At 33.8% G+C, this 25,512-nt stretch overlaps 1 protein-coding gene across 1 annotated transcript in view; it reads right to left on the bottom strand.

The window, feature by feature from the left end:
• Positions 1-3,630: 3,630 nt before the first annotated feature.
• The window catches only part of LOC115889797 (pikachurin-like), a 340,782-nt gene continuing 318,900 nt past the window's right edge, over positions 3,631-25,512 (bottom strand). The window contains exons 11-13 of the mRNA XM_030909876.1: positions 25,275-25,417; positions 7,389-7,712; positions 3,631-4,316 (exon numbers count right to left, since the gene is read on the bottom strand). Of these exons, the coding sequence (XP_030765736.1) occupies positions 4,043-4,316; positions 7,389-7,712; positions 25,275-25,417 (741 nt within the window). The 3' untranslated portion in view covers positions 3,631-4,042. The remainder of the gene's footprint in view (positions 4,317-7,388; positions 7,713-25,274; positions 25,418-25,512) is intronic.

Here is a 25,512-nt window from a genome sequence, read left to right as displayed (position 1 = left end):
ATAAGGACCAACCAACGCTATCCACCCCTCCAAATCCAACTTAACCAACGCAAGTAACCTCGACACTGATAAAAAATATAAAAAACAAATATAAATTAGTAAAAATCAACCAACCCCACCAAATAACCAACTAACCAATGAATTAACACCCTCCAAATAACCATGCTAACCAAAGAGTGAAACCAATGCAATAAGATCACGCTATAAGCAAAAAAAATATAAAAAAGTCTTGGGCGGCGTGAGATTTGAACCACGGACCATTCGCTTACGAAGCGATAGCCTCAGCCACTGACCCACAGGTGCTCTTGCAAAATGCTTAAGGTTAGGCATTACTTTCCGCCGACATGAACGACGTCACAATATCTATTAACGGCATTTTAGTAGGCTACCGTTTAACGGCTGTTTAAGTACATCGTTAAAATAAAAGAGTAATTTGTTTTAAAAGTGGCCAAAGTTCAATATTAATTTTGTCGCACGTTTTTGAAATTTAAAAATTGTTCTTTATTTTTAGAAAATGTTAAATATGTCAAAAACCTTACATTTTAGTCATATTATACTTCTCTACTAAAACTCACCTTTTTTTGTCTCCTAGAATCCGAAAATTAATGAATATATAGAGTGTTCCATTAAAAAAAAACAACTTTGACATGTAACTCTATTTGGGGACACCCTGTAGAACTCTCTATATCTTTAAAAAGAAAGCTCTGAATTAATCTTCATAATATGCTCACAAAATTTCATTTCAGTATAAACTGTTGTTCTCCTTGTATCCTCCGTATGAGAGAATTTAATGTAAGTTAAATAAAGACAATAGGAGTTCAAAATTATTTTAATATCAATGTTATCTAATATACCATATTCAGTAACAATTTATTTCACATAACTCTGCTATACAACACAATTCCAGTTACATATCGTAGAAATTCTCATATTTAAACAGTCTAAAACAAAAATTTATAGATAAAATTAATATTTCTTTACACGATTGTTTGTGAGAAAGGCTACAAAGCGCATTATTAGGTGAAGTTTCGTTTATGCTATAATTTCCAAAATAACACAAAGTTACTCTCTAACATCTTTGTACGAAAATTTCTTATCCAAATATTAATAGTGTATATTTAATATAGGTCTCAGATCATTCATTTGATGTATCTGAATTTTTAGTCTTTCTTCTGGATGCGTGTATGAAAGTGTCGATATGATGTTATTATTTAAAAAAAATTATACATTTAATTTCGTTAATTTTTTTACTAGGATAAAATATAAATGGAGAAATCTCATTATGTTTTATAAAAAATGGGCCATCTTTGGTTGTACAAGAAGCATTTAATTGTTGTGTAGCACAAGAATTTTATTATTATATATCATATACAATATTTCTTATAGTTCCTTATAAAAATCTAATCTCTTCAGGTCTTGCAGTCTTGGACATGGTCTTGCATAAAAATCAATACAAAGACCAAGATCGATTATTGCAAAATTTAGATTTTTTTACGTTTTGTATTTTCATCTAACTTTTCATAGAAAATAATTAAAAAAAATCAATATTTTTCTTGACTATTCTCCCCCTATAATTTATTAATTAAAAATAATAAAAAAGTTTCTCCGGAACTATACAGAGTGAGTCTTAAATACGTGCAAATATTTTCAGGGCTGGTAGATCTCGATAGAAGAAACATATTTTCTCTTTACCGTTTTTCAAATAAGCCTAAACTAACCCAATATTTTATTTTGAAAATTTCAAAAAAATTGGATTTTCGCTTAAATTTTGAGAACCACTGGATCTTTTCTGTTTTTTTTTCTTGTAAATTTAATCTACTATCTATGTTATCATATTATGAAGATACTATGTTTTTAATTAAAAATTCAAAATTTTCAATTTTTTTGCGATAATTAGTCTTAAATAAGTGCAAATATTTACAGACACACGATTATCTATGAGGTTTCTTTCGCGAAAAAAATATTTGGATATTTTAAATTTTTGGAAAAAAAATATATTTTTTTAGTTTTTAGTTAAAAAACATATTTTCTTGATAATATGGCAACATAGGTAGAAGATTAAATTTACAAAAAAGAAAATCCAGAAAAGGTCCCGTGTTCTCAAAATTTAAACAAAAAAATTATTTTTTTTGAAACGTCACAAAAATATTAATTTTTGCGACGTGATTGACAACGTAAAGAAGTTTTTAACGCTTAAGCATAAAAGTAAAGCACTGTTACGCCCCACAGTAGAACGATCGTATGTTTGATGTTGGACATAACACTTAAAATCGTATTTAAACTTTTAATACAAATTTCTTCAAATACATATTTAGAAGGCCATAATTTAATCAACTAAAATCGAATTTTATTGAAAAATTCACCTAAAGCTATATATTATGGTATACAATATATGCGTTTCTTGTTAAAGATATTTAATATGTGGGATGTTTATAGAGCAAATTATGGATTAAATAAATGACTTAATTCATGTGCCCCATACAAAAGTTTTAGCCCATATTTTAAAGAATAATTTAAAAGAAATTTTGAAACACTTGGGTGTTTATTTAACTCTATTCTCCGTGAAAATATACATTTTTCAGCGAAATTTATTACAGTTTGCATCTTTCTTTCGTAATTATCAAAAAGTCCCACCGAGTCCCGATTATTTGTTGGTGGGTATGACTTCTCTATTTTATGCTAAACTTACGAATATAAAGTTTTTTTGCAGCCGATGGCTATGGAAAATTTTGTATAAAAATTTAATTTTTTGTGATACACTATACAATAATTAAGGAATTATTATTATTGAATACATGTTGGTATTAAAAAACTGGACAAATCGCAAGGTCATAATTCATATAGAATTAAAATATGACAAAAAGTCCATTAAGTTTTGGAATAAGTATGAAATTATGCAGTTTAATTTGTAATAGTCAATTTAATACGCAAATTCAAAAAAAAATATATATTCTGGAAAAACACCCCTGCACTATTCAGTAAGTTATCTATAATAAAGTTATGACTATTTTTAACAAATTTGGAGATTTTTGAACACATTTATTCAAAAAAGAAAATAGAAATTTTGCATAATTGCTGAATGTCCAGCAAATAGCATTGCGTCGATCCACTGTGCGCCCGTTACGCCTAATCATAAAAGTAGGAAAATATATTATTAAACTGACATAAAGTATCAAATTCAACTAGCGGAACCATAGCTTCTCGACATATAATTACATACCAGGAATGACTTTTAAATATTTTTGTAATATTTGGAACGTTTGAAATTGTTTAAAATTATTTGTGGCGCTTGAAAAAAATGGCATTTTCTATTCGGAGTAAAAATGACTTTTTGTGCTTTGCCTGAATGTGAAAAACGTACGCCGCAAAAAGTCAAAAAGCATTTTTACTCCTAATCAAACAATATACTATTTTTTGAGATTTTCAAAGTAAAATAACTCGGTTATTTTGGACGTATTTGAAAAATGGTAAAGAGAAAATAGTTTCCTTTATCGAGATCTACCAGTCCTAAAAATATTTGCACTTATTTAAGACTCACCCTGTATATCCAGCCTTTCTAAAACCATACAAATTGTTGTAAACAAAATGTGACATCGAATTTGACAAGGACAAAGGACCAGCAAAATCAGATTTTTGCTGGTATTTTTATTGCAGCCAGTGGGCCGTGTGTACTGTAAATTTTACTAATTAGAAGGTAGATTTTTGTAAATAACATTTAAATACCCAGTCCTAATAAAACACAATTCTAGGCGAAAATACAACTTTAAGGCCTCTTCAAAAAAGTCTAATACAACATTTGCATAAAATCATCTCGGAAGAGATAATATTTGATATTTCAAAATTTACATGAGATGTCCCTTGTTCTTAAATTTTAATGAGATTTCTAAACCCAATTTATAACATATATCATTTCATTACTTCTAATCCCTTCTATCATATCGAAACTTTTACCCACGCCCCACCACCTTACCTACGTCACATTACCCTCCTAGATACAAAACCGGGAACGGAAATACCTCATCGTCGTCCTTAATCAACAGTGTCAAACCTCGCACTCGCCGATATTGTGCCTGGCCGCGGACCGGTTTACCACGCCAAGATGGTAGTCCGCGTTTATCACTAGGTCGGCTATGCAGCCTCGGATACCGCCCTCGTCGTAGCCGGTGACTGGGCCCACGAGGCGGTGAGGCATGCCTCCGATGAACAGGCCCTCCACCTCTGGGGGGCCCAGCGGTTTGTCGGGGGGCCGGATCTGGACAGATTGGCGGGTGATGGCGGGGCCGTTGTCGACTATGAGGAGGCCGGTAGATCCGTCCCTGGTGGAAGAAGAAAAGTTAGTTAATGATGTTAACATACTTTTTTATACCGAAACAGAAAAATGAGTTGTTAACATTAAAACTAGTTAGATATGACACACTAGTTAGAAAATTACACAAGAAAATACTATTGTTCATTCATTGGCGTCCAGAAAAGTTTATCCATAGATTGTATTGTAGGGGGGAAGCTAATCACTGCGACTTTTTTTTTAATTATAACTCATCATACAGTCTCAGGACTTTGACGAAAGCAAGCATCTGGGACGGTTTTAAAGAGGTTAGTTTTTTTATCTACGATATTAGTCGAACCAAACGGTTGTTGGTTCGGCACGAATGGTTGCCGTCTCGGTGCGGCGCACTCAGTGAAAAGGTGTGTTGTTTCCCTATTTTCCCTACAGAATCTGCATTCGCCGTTGTTTCTAAGCTTCGAGCTACTGAAGTGTTCTTTGAAGAGACAGCATCCTCTTAAAAACTCCGTGACAATCTGAAGATTATTCTTACTGAAATGAAGAAGAATCTTTAATTTTTCTCAATCCAGTTGGTGGAGTGTTCGCTCCTTATCTAGCTACTTAGATAGTTTGCTTTTTCATTATATTCCATGCCTTCGTTGCCTGGCACCCACAGTAGGAGGACAATGTTTTTTGCCTAATTTGTTCAGCTTCTCCAAGCATTCTTTGACCAACTCCGAATTGACGATTACTGAATTGATCATAAGATAGCATTTACATAGTTCAAAAGGTTTTGTCAGGTTAGATTTCTTTATATCTTCTTCACTTGAAATATTGAAGACCCTCAATGTTGGGATAATGACTTTTTCATGTTTCCCAGCAAAGCTTTGAAATTCTTCTTTAATGGAAGGAATTTTGAGAACTCGGTGAATAAAAGCATTTCGAGAGTACCACGGAGCTTCAAGAATGCATCCTAGGACATTGTTTCGCTACTTTAGAATTATCATTTGAGTCTCGTGTATGACTCGTGTATCCCCATAATTAAATGCCGTTAGTCCAGAACTGGTTCTTCGATATAGTTTTTGGCAACTTGAAGTGGTCTTCCAAAAGTCAATAATGTTTCAAATTTTGTTATGGATAATTTTAAGCGCTTTCTTTATATGTTCTTTCATGTCAATTTTGCTTCCAAACTCATTATATTGTACTTGTATAAAATTTTAAATAGATTCATTTAATGAGTCACCAAAGACAGTTTATATATTTTTGTTTTTTTTTAGTTAAACAAACATACTTAATTGACCACTAATTTTTAAATACAGCTGATATAATTTGTATTCAGAAATAAATCATTAATTGATGATAAAATAATTATAGGTTCTGACCTAAAGCAAAACTGGCTTATAACATATCGTAAAGAACGAGAAAGTAGGTAATCCGAAACCCGAAAAAGGCACAGATAAAATAAATAAAGCCAGATCAGGATTGTCTCCGAAAAGTAAATCTAGATGACCGAACATTAGCACTACAAGGGTGCGTAATCGTTACAGTTCAAGATAAAGAAGAATAAAATATTATTTTACTTTCAGTTAAATGGATTTAGGAGACTGAAATTGAATAATATAAATGAAATGAAAATATACGAAAGCACATGTACACTTTTTTGGTAAGTAATAGTTTAAAAAAATATACTGTACAGGGTACCATACTTAGATCCTGATGACTAGGATCTCAGAAACCAGAAGAAACTTTGCCTCCATTTACCCGACCACATATTGTTTCTAGTTTCCAAGGTTGCAATAATAAATCTTGAATTTAGGGACCCTATACAGCATGTCTTATACAGTTTATATTAGAACATTTGGCCACACCTAAAACAATAATTTTAACTCAGGATGCGCACTTCGCTAACCATATTCGCAAGATCAGCAAAACGCGAGTTCAGTTCTAGAAATGTAGTGTTTGATGACAATTGATGATTTCTTAGATTCTTTGAGGTAACTATCGGCCTGTTTTACTGCGACCTTTTAATATGTATTGTGGTTCTCTTCTGATCCCTAGGTAACATTGTCCAGCAACTTGGAGACTGAACCCTCCATATAGGTCTCTGTCAATGGTCTATTTAGAGACTTGGTTTAAGTTTTAACAGTTTTGACTGAGTTATTCACATTTATTTGCAAACATTTCTAGGTTTCCTTGTTTCACATTTCTACTCCACAGCTCCAACTTTCTACAAAAAGCACTAATTTTATCACTGAAATCCAACATATGTGTGTTTGCTCCTTGGAGTTGTAGAATTCAGGGTATTTAATTTCTCGAATAGGTCGACAATGACTTAATTTCATCAAAAATAAAGTATCTCGAAGCTTTTCGGCTTCTAGATTGTTTTCTTCTTTTGGAAAAATGGCAATTTCCTTCTTTAACTCACAAACACGCTGTAAATATTTCCCAAGCAATAGCCATCTGGTTTCGCAATAAAATAGCAACGTCGAATGTTCTGCACCTATATCTTCGCAAAGTACATTAAAATTCTTGATTTTAGGGGTCTCGTGTGTGTGTTTTTATAATAATTGACTACAATTATTACAAACCGTCGTTAGCACAATGTTGATACAAGTATTCTCTTGACAGGTAACCCTCATTCCCTGGTACTCAGGCTAAAATGGTGTTTTTTGGTTGGTATATAGTAGACACAGGTGCTCGGTGGCGTAGAGGTACAGGCTCTCGACTACCAATCTCAAGGTAGTGGGTTCGATCCCCACACCCGGCGTTGCATCAGCCGACTATTTTTATAAAAATAAAAATAGTTTGGGTACCTAGGTCCACTCAGCCTTAAATGAGTACTTGGGATTCACAATCCTGAGGTAATAATAGGCGTTTGAAGCGTAGTGCTAGCCACATTACCTTCCTTGTATACCAAACGGCTCTAGTATGGCAAGCTGTACCTTGCTACTCCCAAGGCGTTAAACGCTATATACGGGAGCTATTATTATTATATATAGTAGACACAACTAGTGTTTTATTTTGATTTTTACGCTTTCTTTAATCTTAAATATCCTTACAAAACTCTTCTACTCTTTATAAAAAACCTACAAAAAACACTAACAAATTAAATCAGAATATTTACCTAACGGCCTTCACTCTGTGCCACAACCCGTCGTGCACCGTACTCGAATTGTGCACCACCAGCAACTCCTCCTCCCTATACCTCGAGCTGAACCTCAACTCCAAGGCGCCCCTCCTCAGGCCCAAGGACACAAATCCGCTGCCGGTGAAAGCCCACAGCAGCAAGCCCGTGTCCGAGTTCGATTTGAACCGGACGTTTATGTCCAGAGGATCCGTGGATATGGCCTCCATGGTGGTCGCGTCCTTCAGGTGGAAGAAGCTGTCGATGCCGTGAAAGGAGGGAGGGCCACGGGAGCACAGGTGGTCTCTGTAGCCCGGTTTGCATCTAGAAAAATAATTTTGTAGTGAAATGAAGTGTATGGTATTTGACGTTTAATTAAACCAGAGTGGCCTAGAGGTGCCTATCATTTTTGGTAAAACTCTTTTAAATTGGATTTGTAAGCCGCTTATAGATTTTTATAGAACCATTGTGTCTAAGAACTTGTGGTCCCTAAGTTAGAATTTTGTTGAGGACAACACATTACAAATATAAAAGCTACTATAGAACTTCAGAGACAAAGCTTTTTAGAGCAGTTAAAGCTTTGCTTATAATATAGTTATATCGAGTTATAATAAAGCTTAATTTTTTTTGGAGACACTGATAAAAAAGATAGACTTGAACTAAAGTCGTCATCGTTCTTGAAAAAAAAAAATTAGTGGCAAAAGAATTTATTTTAGCGTAAAAGAAAATATTTTGCCTGAAGAAAAACTCTCTTAACTCAAGAAAACTGGTTCTCTTGAAAAATTCGAAAATTTCTCTTGAATCTATTTTCATTCAACTAAGTGTAAGTTACTTTGTTTTAAGATAATAAGAAAAATACGCTAGGAAGTACTTCATTCAAGAAACGTGGCTATTTTTCCAATAGCTAAATACTCTTTTGATGAAAAATAATGACGACACTCAAAGACGATGACGAAGGACGGTATATACAATCAGTCGTACGTAATATCATTTCAGAGGTCGCACATCATAGTACGCACAGGTTTTGTTGCTTGGAATTTTCCACTTGCAATTTTGCATAATTTGTTTTTTAAACGCATATCGTATAACAAATTAATTAGTGATCGTTATTAACATGCATTTGTCATTTTTTATGGACAAATTTTAGTATATATGGATTCTTTAAAGGAGTTTCTCAAAAAATGGAAATTACAAACATTTGCTATATTTGAAGGTAAGAAACATTTACCTAATGCACCTGTTTAGATAATGCATGCGTGACTATAGATAGAATAAGAATATAGGTATCGATTTTCTTATGCCTATAATTACAAAAAATTTAGAATTTCAAGTCGTCGTATTAAAAAATTCAAAATGTGACGAAAGCTAATAATTTATTTGCTTTACTTTGATTAATCGTGATGTAACATTTTTTTGTAATTTGTAGAGCGATGAACCACCCCAAAAAATACCAAGGAGTGAAGAAGCAGAAATAACTACTATCGAGGAAAATAATATCCCTTTACTTACTACAGACCAGGAAAACCTAAATTTATCAGAAAATAATATACCTCGTAATATGCCTGTATATGATGTATAGACTTCTCTTAGATCAAAATAAATTTTAGTTGAGTCAATAGTATTCGCTATTGGTTTAAGAAAAGTGTCTCTTTAATCAAGAAATGGTCCCTTTTCAATCAAGAATTTTTGCATGAATCAAAGAGATTATTGTTCTTGTAGGAAGAACTTCTTTGCATATTCATTTTGGGTCAAGAGTGAAATACTTTGGACAGATAGATTCTTCTATTCTCTAATAGCTATTTATGTAACTAGTACCTAAAATGATGTTTTTTAGGACGAATCATTACTGTTTGCGGACGAGGCGTTAGCCGAGTCCGAAATAGTAGATGAGTCCTAAAAAACATAATTTAGGTACGTGTTACATACACTATTTTTTGTCATACGCTTTTTACAGTTTTTTAGAACGCATATTTGCAAATTTTCCATATTTGAAATTATAATGTTTGAAAAAGTTGGCTTATAAATTCATATCTTAGTAACGAGTTTGTTTATTTCATCGCATTTTGACATGCCATTCGAAATTTGTCACAAAATCACACAAATTCATCAACAATTTTAAAATGTTCCAAAATCCCGAACATATTGCTAATAAGGCCAAAGAAATCGTGTTGGATTTACTTCCTGTGAAGTCTCGTGCCATTTACCAGAAAGAATATGATGTTTTTAATGAATGGAAAGACAAAAATGGCGTATTCGTTGTAAATGAAGATGTATTGCTAAATTATTTCCACGAAAAAGTAAGTACCTAGGTACCTATTTAAAAGAGGCTTTTAAATTAAAATATTCTTAAATTACAGTCACAAACATTCAAACCATCGTCAATTTGGTCGAAATATTCCATGCTGAGAGCAGTGTTAAGTGTTAAAGAAGATATTTATATTGACAAATTTCCAAAACTTATTGCTTTTTGAAGAGGAATTCGGTTGGTTACGAGCCTAAAAAGTCTAAGGTTTTGTCCATAAAAGAGATCGGTGATTTTTGGCCACGGCTAGTGATGAAACTTATTTACTTACTAAGGTAAGTTTGCGATAATGATTTTTAAAATATATAGATGGTTTCTTATTCCATTGTATTTGATTTTTAGGTAGCTCTTGTCATTGGCCTTTGTGGAGCATGTAGAAGAGAAGAATTGACTCTCTACGAGTGCAAGACATCATAGAAAAAGACAACAGCTGCCTTTTAGTTACCCTTGCGGATACAAAAACTAATATCAAAAGAGTGTTTCCGGTGGTGAACGAAGGGAACGTTGTCAATCCAGTTGAGTTGTATAGAAAATATGCTTGTCTTAGGCCAAAAAATGTACCACATGATTATGTCTTCATCTCTTATCGTAAAGGAAAATGCACCGTGCAACGAGTCGGCATTCATTCATTTGGGAAGATGCCATCGATTGTAGCAGCATTTTTAAAGTTGTCGAACCCAAACGAATATACAGGTCATTGTTTCCGACGTAGTTCTGCTACTCTTGCTGCAGATGCAGATGTGGATTTTACATCGCTGAAACGCCTAGGAGGTTGGAGGTAAAAATTTTAATATTTTCCGATCTTGTTCTAAACAACAATAATTATTTAGGTCGTCCACAGTGGCCGAAGGTTACATAGAAGAATCTATTGAGAAAAAGAAGAAAGTTTGCAAACTGCTAATGGGGGAAAAGAAAATCGCGACCACTTCCACGGATGTATTACCAAGTACATCATCGTTCGCATTTACTCCACCTCATCAGAAAGTAAATTTACCTGCCAATGGAGGAGTCGTTTCGATTGCAGATGCAAGTTTTCAAAATGCACAAAATTGTTCATTTCATTTTTATTTTTCCAAATAACTTAGCTTTTGATATTGTTAGTATTTAATAATTTAAAAATCAAATACAATGGAATAAGAAACCATCTATATATTTTAAAATCATTATCGCAAACTTACCTTAGTAAGTAAATAAGTTTCATCACTAGCCGTGGCCAAAAAATCACCGATCTCTTTTATGGACAAAACCTTAGACTTTTTAGGCTCGTAACCAACCGAATTCCTCTTCAAAAAAGCAATAAGTTTTGGAAATTTGTCAATATAAATATCTTCTTTAACACTTAACACTGCTCTCAGCATGGAATATTTCGACCAAATTGACGATGGTTTGAATGTTTGTGACTGTAATTTAAGAATATTTTAATTTAAAAGCCTCTTTTAAATAGGTACCTAGGTACTTACTTTAAACAAATAACTTAGCTTTTGATATTGTTAGTATTTAATAATTTAATTATAAATATATGTATAATTTTATGTGATTTTGTGACAAATTTCGAATGACAAAATAAAACAACCAAATAACGAATTTAGACATTTTAGTCCATAAAGGTTGCCATGACGACCTTTACGGCCTAGGCCGAAAAAGAAACATTTTACGGACTGAAATGAGTCCGTAAAATAGCTGTTTTTGGGAGCGTATGACAAAAAGTAATTTTTTAAAGCTTATGAAAAGATTTGGGCAAAGAAACGTCGTTCTTGGTCCTATTCAAAAGCGCCAATCTTTTGGGTCAAAGTCATATTCATTTCGACTGAGAGATCATTTTTTTCAGTGGATGACAGTATTATTCACAGATAGTGTATTATGTACCGTATGATAGTTAAAAAACGGCATTTAGCTGGCGTGGAAATGACGATCGATGACATTCTCCATATAATTTTAGGTATAAAAAACCGCGAACTTCATGTCAAAGCCATCGCTGACGCCGTTTTTTCGATCACATTATTCCACTTTCTTAAACAACAAATGCCCAATGTATATCGAATAAATATAAATAATATAAGAAACTTCAAAGCCGAAACAAAAAAATTGGCTAAAAATTGTCAGCTTATTTTCAATCGTTGTAAAATAAAAAATGAAATAACTTTTAACTCAAGACCATTATGGTGCAGTACAAAAAATATCGTAAAATATGACAACACCGACTGGCCACTATATCTAAAGAAGAAAACATTCGACCAATGTCTACTACCAGTCATGACCTATGCATGCTAAACCTGGACACTTAAAACGGATATTATAAGGAAACTGCAGGTCGCACAATGCTCAATGGAACGAAATATGCCGGAAATAACCAAGAAAAACAAGAAAAGAACAGAGTGGATACGACAAAAGATCCACGTTATAAATGTCATCCACAGAATTAAATCCCTCAAATGGCAATGGGTAGGACACCTGGCAAGAAGGACGAAAAACAGAAGTACCACAAAAATTACAGCATGGTACCCACGAGGAATTAAGGGACATAGAAGAAGACCAAACCCGAGATGGAACCATGATATTAAGAAATTAGCAGGGATAACTTGAGCCCGCATAACCAACAGTAGACAACAATGGACCCAACTACCAAGAGGGTATCTAAATATGTGAAGGAGGCTACACCATAATTGGAAATGGTTAAATAAGCTAAAAATTATGATGATGACACTGATTATACTTCATCTTCTTCTTTTACTTATTTGAGATCTTTCGATCTGTTAATTTTAAGGTTGCCTCTGTAGGAGTTCTTGGGAGGTGGACTGCCAACTGTCTTTCCCTCTTTTTGGTAATCTTCCCGGCTGCCTCTTACCCCTGGGTTTCCCTTCAAGGGCTATGCGTGGTAGCCTCTTTTCTTCCATGCGTTTTACGTGTGCGAACCATTGTCTTTTTCTTTGCCTACCCCATCTCACTACGTCCTGTATTCCACATTGTTGTCTGACAGTTGTGTTTCTAATTCTGTCTCTTCTAGTCTTCCCCATTATGGTTCTCAAATTCTTCATTTCAGCGACTCTTAACATGCTTTTGGTCTTGTTTGTTTCTTCTCTGATGCAGGTCTTGTAAATTCTAATTTTGCTGTCTGTTCGCATAAAGGGGTTTGTCCACACTATTTGTCTCAGACATCCTGACATAGCAGTTGCTCTGTTGATCTGGCTTCTTAGATCTTTCTCTGGATCATGGTAGTGCGACATATATCTATTCCTAGGTATTTGAACTGTGATATTTGCTCAATAATTTTGTTTTCTACTACCAGTTTGCATCTTACCGGCTCTTTAGAGAAAGTTAAGCAGTTAGTGTTTTCTGTGGAGATAATCATATTTAATTCACGGCTTACGCTGAAGAAGTCTCTACATATCGTCCTCTGTCTCCGCGATAATGGCTGCATCATCAGCGTAACACACCATGCTAACTCTGTTGTGTCCCATTCGATAACCGATATTCATCGAGGTCACCTTTTCTATTATGATGTCCATTAAAATATTGAATAAGAAGGGACTAAGGCTGTCTCCTTGTCTAATGCCTCCTGGTGTTGGTATGTCTCGTGTTAGATTATTACCTGCTTTCACTTGAGTTGTGTTATCGATATTTAGCGTTCTGATGATTTTCACAATATTATCAGGCACTTTTTCCTCTTTCAATATGTTTATAATGCTTTAGTCAAATCGATGAAACAGATATATGCTGGTGTATTAAACTCTATTGCTTTTTCTTTAATTTGTTTGATGATAAATACGGTGTCTGTAGTTGATCGATTTCATCTAAAACCTTGTTCTTCGTCCCTATTCGTAATTTGTTCCTCGAATTTTCCTTTCAAAATATTAGTGAAGAGTTTAATGGTTGTATTGAGTAGAGTTATGCCTCTGTAGTTTTCGTATATAGTTTTTTGTCCTTTTTTAAATATAGGAATTGTGACGCTTTTGTGCCATTCTTGAGGAGTTTCTGATGTTTCGAGAATCTTGTTAAATAACAATCTTAGATATTCTACTAGCTCGGGACCACCATGCTTCAAGGGTCATTTGTAATATTGTCTGTTCCTGGCGCTTTTCGGTTCATTCGCATCGGTTGATCATACTAAATGACAATAATTAATGTAAATGTAATGAAAAAATTAATGTATTATAGCAGCTGTTTACGTAACCTATTTACTTTATAAGATAATCATTGCAATCGTCACTTACTTAATGTGTAAATGACAAAGAAAATCACAATTGTAAGGGCCAAATTTTTTTTTATTTCAGGCGGTCAACTCAAATTAAAAATAAAAACCATAAAACAAATTTAAAGGGCGTAAATGTTGTATAATAAAATACAACTAATAATATAAAATAAAAATAATACTAATAGACGGTACATTACTAATGGTAATAGCCAACTTTGATCTGGGCGCTGCAAATGGACAAATGTTGTATAGCAACAAAAGTCTTGTATGACCCGGCTACCGAGATGACCTACCTGCAATTAAGAAAAAAACATGGTGTGAGCAACAATGTTACCAGTTATTATTAAAATAAAGTGAATTTAAAATTAAACAGGTACTTGAATGATTTATCAATAGTCCAACTTAAAAACACAAGTTTAAATAAAATAATAAAATGCCACACAGGCTATCAAATGCCACACAGGCTAAAAAAAACAAGCCACACAGGCTAACAAAATGCCACACAGGCTAAAAAAACATGCCACACAGGCTAGTCACACAGACTATTAAAAAAATATGCCACACAGGCTATCAAATGCCACACAGGCTAAAAAAAACATGCCACACAGGCTAACAAAGTGCCACACAGGCTAAAAAAACATGCCACACAGGCTAGTCACACAGACTATTAAAAAAAATATGCCACACAGGCTATCAAATGCCACACAGGCTAAAAAAACAAGCCACACAGGCTATCAAAATGCCACACAGGCTAAAAAAACATGCCACACAGGCTATCAAATGCCACACAGGCTAAAAAAAAGAATATACAAGTTAATAGTCAAACTACACTACGGGGCTAACTACTCTTCAAGTCTAATTACGCTACGGGACTAACTACTTGTCAAGGCTAATTACGCTACAGGACGAACTACTCTTCAAGTCTAACTACGCTACACAAGGTCACTACGCCCCAAAGGCTAACTGTAGAAAATAATAAAGCTAAACATAATTCATTCAAGCTCAATTTGATAATACAAATACAGAAATATATTCTTATCTTCTATTAAAGTCACTTAGACAGAATATAAATAAATCACTGTAAAGAAATACTTCAATATTATCATCTGAAAATCATATTTTCTTAATATTCAATCAAGATTAATTTGATAATATTAATACACAAATATATTCTTATCTTCTGTTAAAGTCACATAGCCAAATTATAAATAACTCACTATAAAGAAATACTTCAATATTATCATCTGCAAATTATCTTTTCTTTATATTCAATCAAATATCTTAAAATTTATCTGAGATTCAGAAATATAATATATCTCAATAAAAACAATAAACAGTAACCAACTAGTTGCTCAGTGAGATAAAATAAACTCACCTTAATTAAACTTCTTATTCGGCACGGCAATGGAACTCAGAACTACCACAAAACCTTAATTAAACCTCAGAAACTTTAATAGTTTTAATTTAATAAGCGCGTACCACTTCTTTCTCTGACGCTGTCTAATACTGTTTTAGACGGCGATACTGTATTGAATGTTATCTGAAACCTTTTTGAAAAGTGCAGGTAGCATGAATTTTGGGCTTGTTTTTGTTTACATTCGAAATTCCATTGCGCTCCGGCTTTTGCAATGTCTGTTTTTTATTACGTCAGATAAAGAAAACGTAGCATAGAAAAATAGAGTTCTTACACAATTAAACTATTTGAATTAAACCAAAAACTTTTTTGCGCTGGTAAATTTGTTGACCACAATGACACATATTTTTTAAACGACAGGTTCCGAGAAAAAAATGTAAGACATAGAGATAAAACTGATTGTTGTAAAACTGTTGTTAGTATGATAACGTTTTTACCAACATAGACCAGAGTCATTTAATGTGTAGGAATGTGACGACATTCATATCTGACCATTATGGTCAACTAACAACTATCCAAACTCCTACTTCCCACTCCAAGGTAAATTATAAGCGGAAGAGATTCTTCAATGATACCAACATTTTCGGTTTCTGTTCATATCTGGAACAAGAGAGCTGGGCCGATTTGGAAGAGTACTTGGATGTAAATAGTAAGTACGAATGTTTTTTCCGAATTTTCTCCTATTAATTTGAACTAAGCTTTCCTTTGTGTAACGCTAGGGAGAAGGCGATCCCAGATTGGGTGAATAATGAAATTAAGCACTACTCGGCACATATTAAAGATCTTTACGTTACATACAAACAAACCAATAGTCCAATAATTTACTCTCGTTATAAACAAGAAAGAAAGAAATATAGAAAGTATGTATCTAATTATAAAAAAAGTCTTAATGAGAACAAAATTTTAAATGCAAAAAATAAATCAAAAACTGCATGGAATATTATAAATAAGCAAACTAATAAATCAAATTCGCATAAGGATATTTCAATAAAGTACAAGGACACTAAGGTTCGTGAGCCGAAGGCGGTGGCGGAACTGTTTAGTAAACACTTCAACCTCCCCTTTTCTTACAACGATACTTATGTGGATGATGGTGAATTTTTCCACCCACAATTTTTCTTAATCCTGTTAATTCACAGGAAATTTTTAACATTCTAATGAATCTTCCAAACAAGCATTCCGCAGGTCTGGATGATATCCGGTATTTCTGTTAAAACGCATTGCCTCCTTCATATGTACACCTCTTGCAGCACTCATAAACGTATCCTTCTCATCTGGGGTTTTTCCTTCAGCTTTGAAGGTTGCTAAACTTATCCCGATCCTTAAAGGGGGTAATGCTTGTCTCATGAACAATTACCGTCCAGTGTCACTTCTGTCATCTTTTTCAAAAGTGTTTGAGAGAGCTCTTTGTGATAGACTTGCATCTTTTTTGGATCGAAATAGTATATTATCCGATACTCGATATGGGTTTAGGCCAAAAAAGTCATGCCACCTGGCAATATATAATGTGCTGAAGTTTATTATTGAAAGGGTCGACAGAGGTGAGGAGGTAGCAGGTATATTCTTTGATTTATCCAAGGCTTTCGACATCTTGAATCATGGCGTCCTGTTAAATAAGTTGAATATATATGGAATAAGGGGAGTTGCCGCGCGGTTGCTCGAATCGTATTTATCTAATCGTCAACAACTAATTTGTGTCATTCATGAAAAGTCAAAATACCTCTCTCAGTCCGTCACAGTAAGCCAGGGAGTCCCACAGGGCTCTATATTGGGACCGCTTTTGTTCCTACTGTATGTGAATGATCTTCATGGGGAGTTTGTTTCGGGGCTGGTTTGCCAGTATGCAGACGACACCTCTCTGGTGTTGACAGACCAAGTTTTGCGGGGGCTCTCTGGGGCTTGTTCGCAGGCAGTGGGGGCGATGCGGGAGTGGTGTAGGAAAAATAGCCTACAATTGAACACTTCCAAGACCGGACTTCTTACTTTTGGTAAAACCAGAGAAACGAGTCCTTGTATGTCAGCTGTGATAACAAGTCTATACCACTGGCCGATTATGTAAAGTTTCTCGGTGTCTACATTGATCCTACGCTTCACTGGACAAAACACATAGATATTTTGACTTCTAAATTAAACAGTAACTGCGCGATAATACGAAGATTAAGGGACCAATTCTCTCTGGACACCATTCGAACTCTTTACATCGCCACTTCACAATCCTTAATTATGTATAGCATTATGTTTTGGGGATCTTCGGCTCTAGCAGAGCAGATCTTCAGGGCCCAAAAGAGAATGATCAGGTGTATGTTCGGCTTGTATCCGAGGACATCTTGTAGGCCATATTTTGCAAAAATTCATGTCCTGACTGTGCCCTCTTTATATTTTCTGTCCCTGGTGATGTTCGTTAAAAAGCATTCCGCCCTTTTTGCTACAAACTCGAGTCACTATGGTCCAGATATGGAACGGATTACCAGGGGGCGGGATGATTTAAGCATACCTCTGCATAGCTCGTCTTTTTTTCGGAGGGGCCCAGGCTACAGGGCGGTCAAGGCCTTTGAAATGCTCCCAGCAAATATTAGGGCTGTAGGTAGCGATTGCCACTTTAGGGGGTCGGTGTTGGAATTTTTACACACTCGCGGTTTTTATAGCTTTAACTTTGAATTTTAATTATGTCCTTTGTCTGAATATTGTTGAATTTTATTATTGTTATATTTGTGTATTTATTACTATGTTTTAATGTTCTGAGATAATATACTCTGTAATGGGATAATATACTCTGTTCTGTGACGTTGCTTTGTGATCGAGAAGTTCATTTTGTCGGCAATAAAGTATTTGTATATATTTGTATTTGTATTAGTATCTCTCGTGTTAGTATGTGAATGAATATATTATATAGTCTTAGTAACAGATGGGTTTAAATAAGATCGAAGATGTTATATATCACAACACATTGAAAGACCATACGTTATAGATCTAACAAAATCGCTAACTTTAACTTGTTGAATTTACGGATATTAAAAACGTCGATTACTTAGAAAGCTCAAAGCTTTATCCAGTCAGCTTAAAGAAAGACAGAAATCTCTTAATTAACGGCGATATATTGGCGTAGGTCTAAAGCCGACCATTCAATAAGAGATAATGGAGCCAACGGGTCGAGCAATCTCATCGCTTTAGACTAAATTCTCCGAATAACTTCTAGTCAGTGAGCACACGCAATGAAATTATGGTCATTATCTCATTGTCCCTCTGATATTATGATCTATACGTGTGTCTGGAATAGACAGATTTAGTATAAAACAGATTTAGTAATTTAATTGGTATTTTTTAAACGCTTTTTCAATGGTTAGGTTAGTTTAAGTAATAGTGTGGTAAACATTTTTTTTTAAACATGAAGAATTTCTAATTTTCATGGTTTAAATTTAAGTTATACCACAGCTTACAGAATAACATAGCTTTGACACTCGCCAATTTTTCCCACGCTCGAATTTAAAACGCCCCACTCCGACGATGCGCTAACTGAATTAAGCGACCGACAGTCAGCCTCATTCAGTCGATGCATAGCCTTCACCGGTGGCGCGTAGGGCCGAATTACGGAAGATTTTAATTCGATTTTTTTTTCTTATATTTAACCATTGGTATTTGTGCTTTTATTTCAATTTTATTTTTATTGATGGAATGGGAAAAGGTTTTCCGGGATGTGCGGCTGCTGGTTGCACAAATAATTATGGAAATAATTCAAAATATAGTCTGTTTAATTTTCAATTCAAAATTAATGTTCAATTTAAAAGTATATTCATACTTTAGAGCTTTTCAAAACGATGAAGACTACTTATTTGGAGGCTTGCTAATACCAAGTGACCATTTTTTTATTTAGTTTCCTCATTGGAGGCTATTTTTATAAGCTTTTATTTAACTTGCTTTGTATGTAACTATCTATGTATGTATGTATGTTTGTTCGGGGCAAATCTTGTAAGCTAAATTAAAACCACTTCCTTTTATTGTAAGAGATTGAAATTTGGCATGTAGGTTCAGTCCCGATGACAATACATTTTTTTGCAAGGCATGACCCGAATTTTTGAAAGCTGTCAAAATGGCGGCATTTTTGAGGTTTTTGATAAAACTCTTGCCGCGAGTAATGAACAATTTAACAACCTGTATAGGTATATTGTGGGTATATACATATGAAAAAAAATATATGGGCGGCCATCTTGAAAAAATGACAGTTTAATGACATGTCAAAATTTCAAAGTCAACCGATTTTCATAAAAATTGATATATAGGATGGCCATGGGCTAAAATGAAAGAAAAAAAATTTGAGCTGTCAAATTTGACAGCTGTCAAAAAAATTTCAAAGTTGTCCGATTTTGATAAAAATTGATATATAGGACGGCCATGGGCGAAAATGAAAAAAAAATGTTGAGCTGTCAAATTTGACAGTTGTCAAAAAAATTTCAAAGTTGTCCGATTTTGATAAAAATCGATGATGGCCGTGGGCTAAAATGAAAGAAAAAAATTTTGAGCTGTCAAATGTGACAGCTGTCAAATAATTTCAAATTTGTCCGATTTTGATAAAAATCGATATATTGGATGCCCCCTACCCCATAGTCGGTTTTCATTTTATTTGTCTCACATTTGAACTGTCAAATTTGACAGCTGTCGTTTTTTTTAAGTTCTCCTTTTTTAATGAAAATCGATATACATATTATTAGGATACCCATAGAAAGTTATTTAAGAAAAAAATTGAGTTTAAGTGTGTGGCACTGAGAAACCAGCATAACTAAAAAGTAGAAAATAAATTTTATAAAAAAACCTTTTTTAAAAACAAGCTTTTATTTAAATACACTAAAAAGAATAAAATAATAGCTATTTATGTAACTAGTACCTAAAATGATGTTTTTTAGGACGAATCATTACTGTTTGCGGACGAGGCGTTAGCCGAGTCCGAAATAGTAGATGAGTCCTAAAAAACATAATTTAGGTACGTGTTACATACACTATTTTTTGTCATACGCTTTTTACAGTTTTTTAGAACGCATATTTGCAAATTTTCCATATTTGAAATTATAATGTTTGAAAAAGTTGGCTTATAAATTCATATCTTAGTAACGAGTTTGTTTATTTCATCGCATTTTGACATGTCATTCGAAATTTGTCACAAAATCACACAAATTCATCAACAATTTTAAAATGTTCCAAAATCCCGAACATATTGCTAATAAGGCCAAAGAAATCGTGTTGGATTTACTTCCTGTGAAGTCTCGTGCCATTTACCAGAAAGAATATGATGTTTTTAATGAATGGAAAGACAAAAATGGCGTATTCGTTGTAAATGAAGATGTATTGCTAAATTATTTCCACGAAAAGTAAGTACCTAGGTACCTATTTAAAAGAGGCTTTTAAATTAAAATATTCTTAAATTACAGTCACAAACATTCAAACCATCGTCAATTTGGTCGAAATATTCCATGCTGAGAGCAGTGTTAAGTGTTAAAGAAGATATTTATATTGACAAATTTCCAAAACTTATTGCTTTTTTGAAGAGGAATTCGGTTGGTTACGAGCCTAAAAAGTCTAAGGTTTTGTCCATAAAAAAGATCGGTGATTTTTGGCCACGGCTAGTGATGAAACTTATTTACTTACTAAGGTAAGTTTGCGATAATGATTTTAAAATATATAGATGGTTTCTTATTCCATTGTATTTGATTTTTAGGTAGCTCTTGTCATTGGCCTTTGTGGAGCATGTAGAAGAGAAGAATTGTACTCTCTACGAGTGCAAGACATCATAGAAAAAGACAACAGCTGCCTTTTAGTTACCCTTGCGGATACAAAACTAATATCAAAAGAGTGTTTCCGGTGGTGAACGAAGGGAACGTTGTCAATCCAGTTGAGTTGTATAGAAAATATGCTTGTCTTAGGCCAAAAAATGTACCACATGATTATGTCTTGTTTGTGACTGTAATTTAAGAATATTTTAATTTAAAAGCCTCTTTTAAATAGGTACCTAGGTACTTACTTTAAACAAATAACTTAGCTTTTGATATTGTTAGTATTTAATAATTTAATTATAAATATATGTATAATTTTATGTGATTTTGTGACAAATTTCGAATGACAAAATAAAACAACCAAATAACGAATTTAGACATTTTAGTCCATAAAGGTTGCCATGACGACCTTTACGGCCTAGGCCGAAAAAGAAACATTTTACGGACTGAAATGAGTCCGTAAAATAGCTGTTTTTGGGAGCGTATGACAAAAACTCTTTTTCTTTAAAACTTTTATTATGAACTTAGAACGTCATTACACAATTTTAATATTAGATATATAAAAGCTTGTCGCGAGATTTCTCTACATCGATAAACAAGTAAATTAACTAAAACCTGTGTCTACCCTGTTTCATTCTCAAGTTTGTGTTATGATAGACCACTAGACCAGGAATTACAAGATAAAGTTGTCGTACCACATTTTTATGAGTGCAACTGTACACTCAAATCTCGCGACAAGCTTTTATATAATATTAAAATTGTGTAATGACGTTATAAGTTCATAATAAAAGTTTTAAAGAAAAAGTTTATTTTATTCTTTTTAGTGTATTTAAATAAAAACTTGTTTTTAAAAAAGTTTTTTTATAAAATTTTTCAGAACAATTTTGAAGAACTTTTCTTAAATGAAAATATATTATGTAAATTCGTTAAATTATTTCAGACAATTAAATTCAACCATCAATCAAAATTTTCCTATAATGTATTTTTTGTTAAATTTATACGCAAAAGTTAGAAATTATTATACCTTAAAGAATATTACTAAGAACTTAAATGTAGCAAACAAAAACCGAAAGCTCCTAATTTAGAAACATTCGTAAATAACTATAAGTAATCAATGTACTTATTTCATTTTGCTGTTATTTCTAGAAATAAATTAATTAATTTGTTTTTTAAATGTTTTTCTTTGAGAATGCATATTTATTTAAAGTCAACAATTTAAAAAACGTGTATCTAAATTATGTTCTAGCACCAGTCGAATAATTTTTTACGTCACGTGTAAAATTTTTTTGAATACATCTCTGGGCTGACTGGCGCTTACGCGGCTATTGGTTTTGGCGAGAGAGCTCGCCTGTTCTCCCTCTTTCGAATCGCAAATCCAAGCGTAAAAAGATCAAAGCGGCACGCTACACTGTCCGAGCTGGTTTTTACTTAAGCTGTGGTAATACCACAAGATTATTATTAATTCAGAAGTCATTTCTGTCAGTTCCACAAAATATCCGAATAATTATTATAATTAAAATGTTTAAGATAAGAAGGATATACAGGGTGACAATTTGGAAAACGAACAGTATTTAATATTGCCTCTGCCGATGATAGTATGAAAATTTGGCGAAACACATCAATTTACATATCAAGGGGGACAATTTTTGAGGTATTTGTTGTCGTGTTACTTTCAACTCTTTGACCCCCAGGGCACCTACCCCTAAAATTTTAAATAGCAACCCCTATTTCTTTTACCATCTTTGTGTTTTTTATAGAATTCTACATAAACTGCATTATTTTTTGAGAATTTTATAAAGAACACAAAAATGGTAAAAGAAATAGGGGTTGCCATTTAAAAAAAGGGTAAATTTTAGGGGTAGGTGCCCTGGGGGTCAAAGGGTTGAAAATAACATGACAACAAATGCCTCAAAAATTGTCCCCCTTGATATGTAAATTGACGTATTTCGCCAAATTTTCATACCATCATAGAAGATATAAACTGTATATCTTTAATAATCCTTCTGACGTATCTTAAACATTTTAATTATAATAATTATTCGGATATTTTGTGGAACTGACAGAGAGCCTTCTGAATTAATATTTCAAAAAATGACAATTACAATATGGCCACCAAGCGATAATAACTTTAATGAATATGATTTATTAATCACATTCTTCTATATAGGAAAAATATACATAGAGTCAGAGTTGTATAATCACTATAAAGTACCAGCGCCGTCACACCGCATTCACAGGATACTTGTTAGATGCACTGTTTCTCTTGTTTCGACGTTCCCAATCTTGTTTTTGATTTATAATGAAATTATTTATAATTAATCTTATGTTGAGCTATCCTCTTCTTCTTCGTTAGGTCATGACTTGTGATTATCACCATCAACATCATCTTCAGTTTATTCAACCATTTCCAATTATGGTGTAGCCTCTCCCTCACATAGTTAGATACTCTCTTTGTAGATGAGCCCATAGTTGACTATGCGGGTCCAAGTTATATCTGCTAATTTCCTAATATCATGGTCCCATCTCAGGTTCGGTCTTCTTCTAGGTCCCTTAATTCTGTGGATACCATGCTGTAATTTTTGTGGCCCTCTGTTGTTCGTCCTTCTTACCAGGTGTCCTGCCCATTGCCATTTGACGGACTTGATTCTGTGGATGACATCTATTACTTGGGTCTTTTGACGTATCCACTTTATTGTTTTACGGTTTTTCTTGGTAATTCCCAGCATGTTTCGTTCCATTGAGCGTTATGCGATTTGCAGCATCCTTATAATGTCCCGGTTTCGCATGAATAGGCCATGACTAGTAGTATACATTAGTCGAATGCTTCCCTTCTTTAGATAAAGTTGCATCCTAAATTTGAATATAATTGAGTTTCTTCCATAAGTACTCCATGCTAATTTAATTCTTCTGTTGATTTCTGGTAGTAGAGATTCCCAGCTTTGTATTAGTTGTCCTAAATATATACAGGGTGAGTTTCCTAGGATGATCTCTATGGGCATCTCGGAAACTACTAGAGATAGAGAGTCGGTTAAGGATGGCTGCAACAACCTCCCGTAATCCTGCTATTAAAACAACACAATTGGTTTTATATATAAAGGCCCATGCAATTGGTCCACCTCTTTCTATCCCTGAGTCTACATGAGTCTACATAATTATGATATAAATAATGTTTAACATTTCTTTCATTATGGGTGGGGGTCATAATGAAAGTCATGTTGGAACCACTCTATTGATGCGCGAATATCTACACGTTTTTCTTCATTTGAAAAATTCATATTTAAAATTATTGCTTATTTTAATTTACAAAGTTTGGATGTGACAGTTTCACATTTATAAGAGCAATGGCGATTGAACTTGTTTCCATGGCTAACTAAGTGAAATTGTTTAAAAATGATAAGAATTGGCTATAACCAACTATAACTCAGTAATTTTTCGAAGAAAACATATTATAGCTTATATCGCTGAAAAGCTTACAAAATGGCGCTTTTATATGAAGTCATGGCCAACTATGGTTTCCATTTAATGTCATTAAGGATGATTAAATGGTGAATTTTCACATAAGAAAAAAGAAAAGCAGAAAAGTACTTTGCCAGAATGGTCCTGGCAGCCTAGGCAACACAACTCTCTCCTGAAAAGGAGAGTTTGAGAAGAAAGAGGAAGAAGAAATTTTAGAGAGTTTGAGAAGAAAGAAGAAGAAGACACCAATTTTCATCCGAATATTGACCTAACTTCAGAAATTATTTGGAAAAAATTGAAATAAAAATGAAACTTCTACACCCTGTATCTCCGAAACTAAGCATTTTAAGACATACATTTATACGAACTTTTTTACTTATTTTTATCTGTAGAATGTGCTGCCGAAGTTTCCGGAATACCGTTCGGACCACCCTGTATATTGGCGAGCGTTTTTATATAAGGTCTGTCAATACCTTGTTTCGCTAGGGTTTCTATTATTACCTGAATATATTAGTATACATTGAGCCGAAAGCCTTCTCGAAGTCTATAAAGGCTATAGCTAGTGCAAGTTCGTATTCTTTTGTTCGGCTGATGAAATGGCCATAATATGTTATAAAAATTAAAAAAATATCGTAGAATTATTGAGAAAATTTGATCAAAAATATAATCCAGTTAAAATAAAATACCCTTTTCTCCATTATAAAATTTCGTTATCAGCTCCATCGTAAATTCTCTAGGGCAAAAAAGATTACTACGTTACCTGCAGGTAAAGTAATCCATCTCGGGGATACACTCGCCGTCTTCGCCGCAGGGCCTGGCCACGCAGGGATGCGGGCAGTTGTCCACGTTGGCGCCGCCCAGCGCCTCGGCCAGGATGGCCACCGCTCGCCCGTTTATCTGGACCTGGAAAAAAAGCGGCAACGCTGTTAGAGAAATTTATATCGTACCCGTATATCTCACTTAAAAATCGGAAAGAAGCTGGCTCTGAGGGCGGTTAC

Source organism: Sitophilus oryzae, unplaced genomic scaffold (genome assembly GCF_002938485.1).
Source record: "Sitophilus oryzae breed Bouriz unplaced genomic scaffold, Soryzae_2.0 scaffold_847_pilon_pilon, whole genome shotgun sequence".
In the NCBI taxonomy this organism is placed as follows: domain Eukaryota; kingdom Metazoa; phylum Arthropoda; class Insecta; order Coleoptera; family Curculionidae; genus Sitophilus; species Sitophilus oryzae.
Note: the sequence above shows the minus strand (reverse complement) of the source record. Positions and strands in the feature narration are given on the sequence as shown.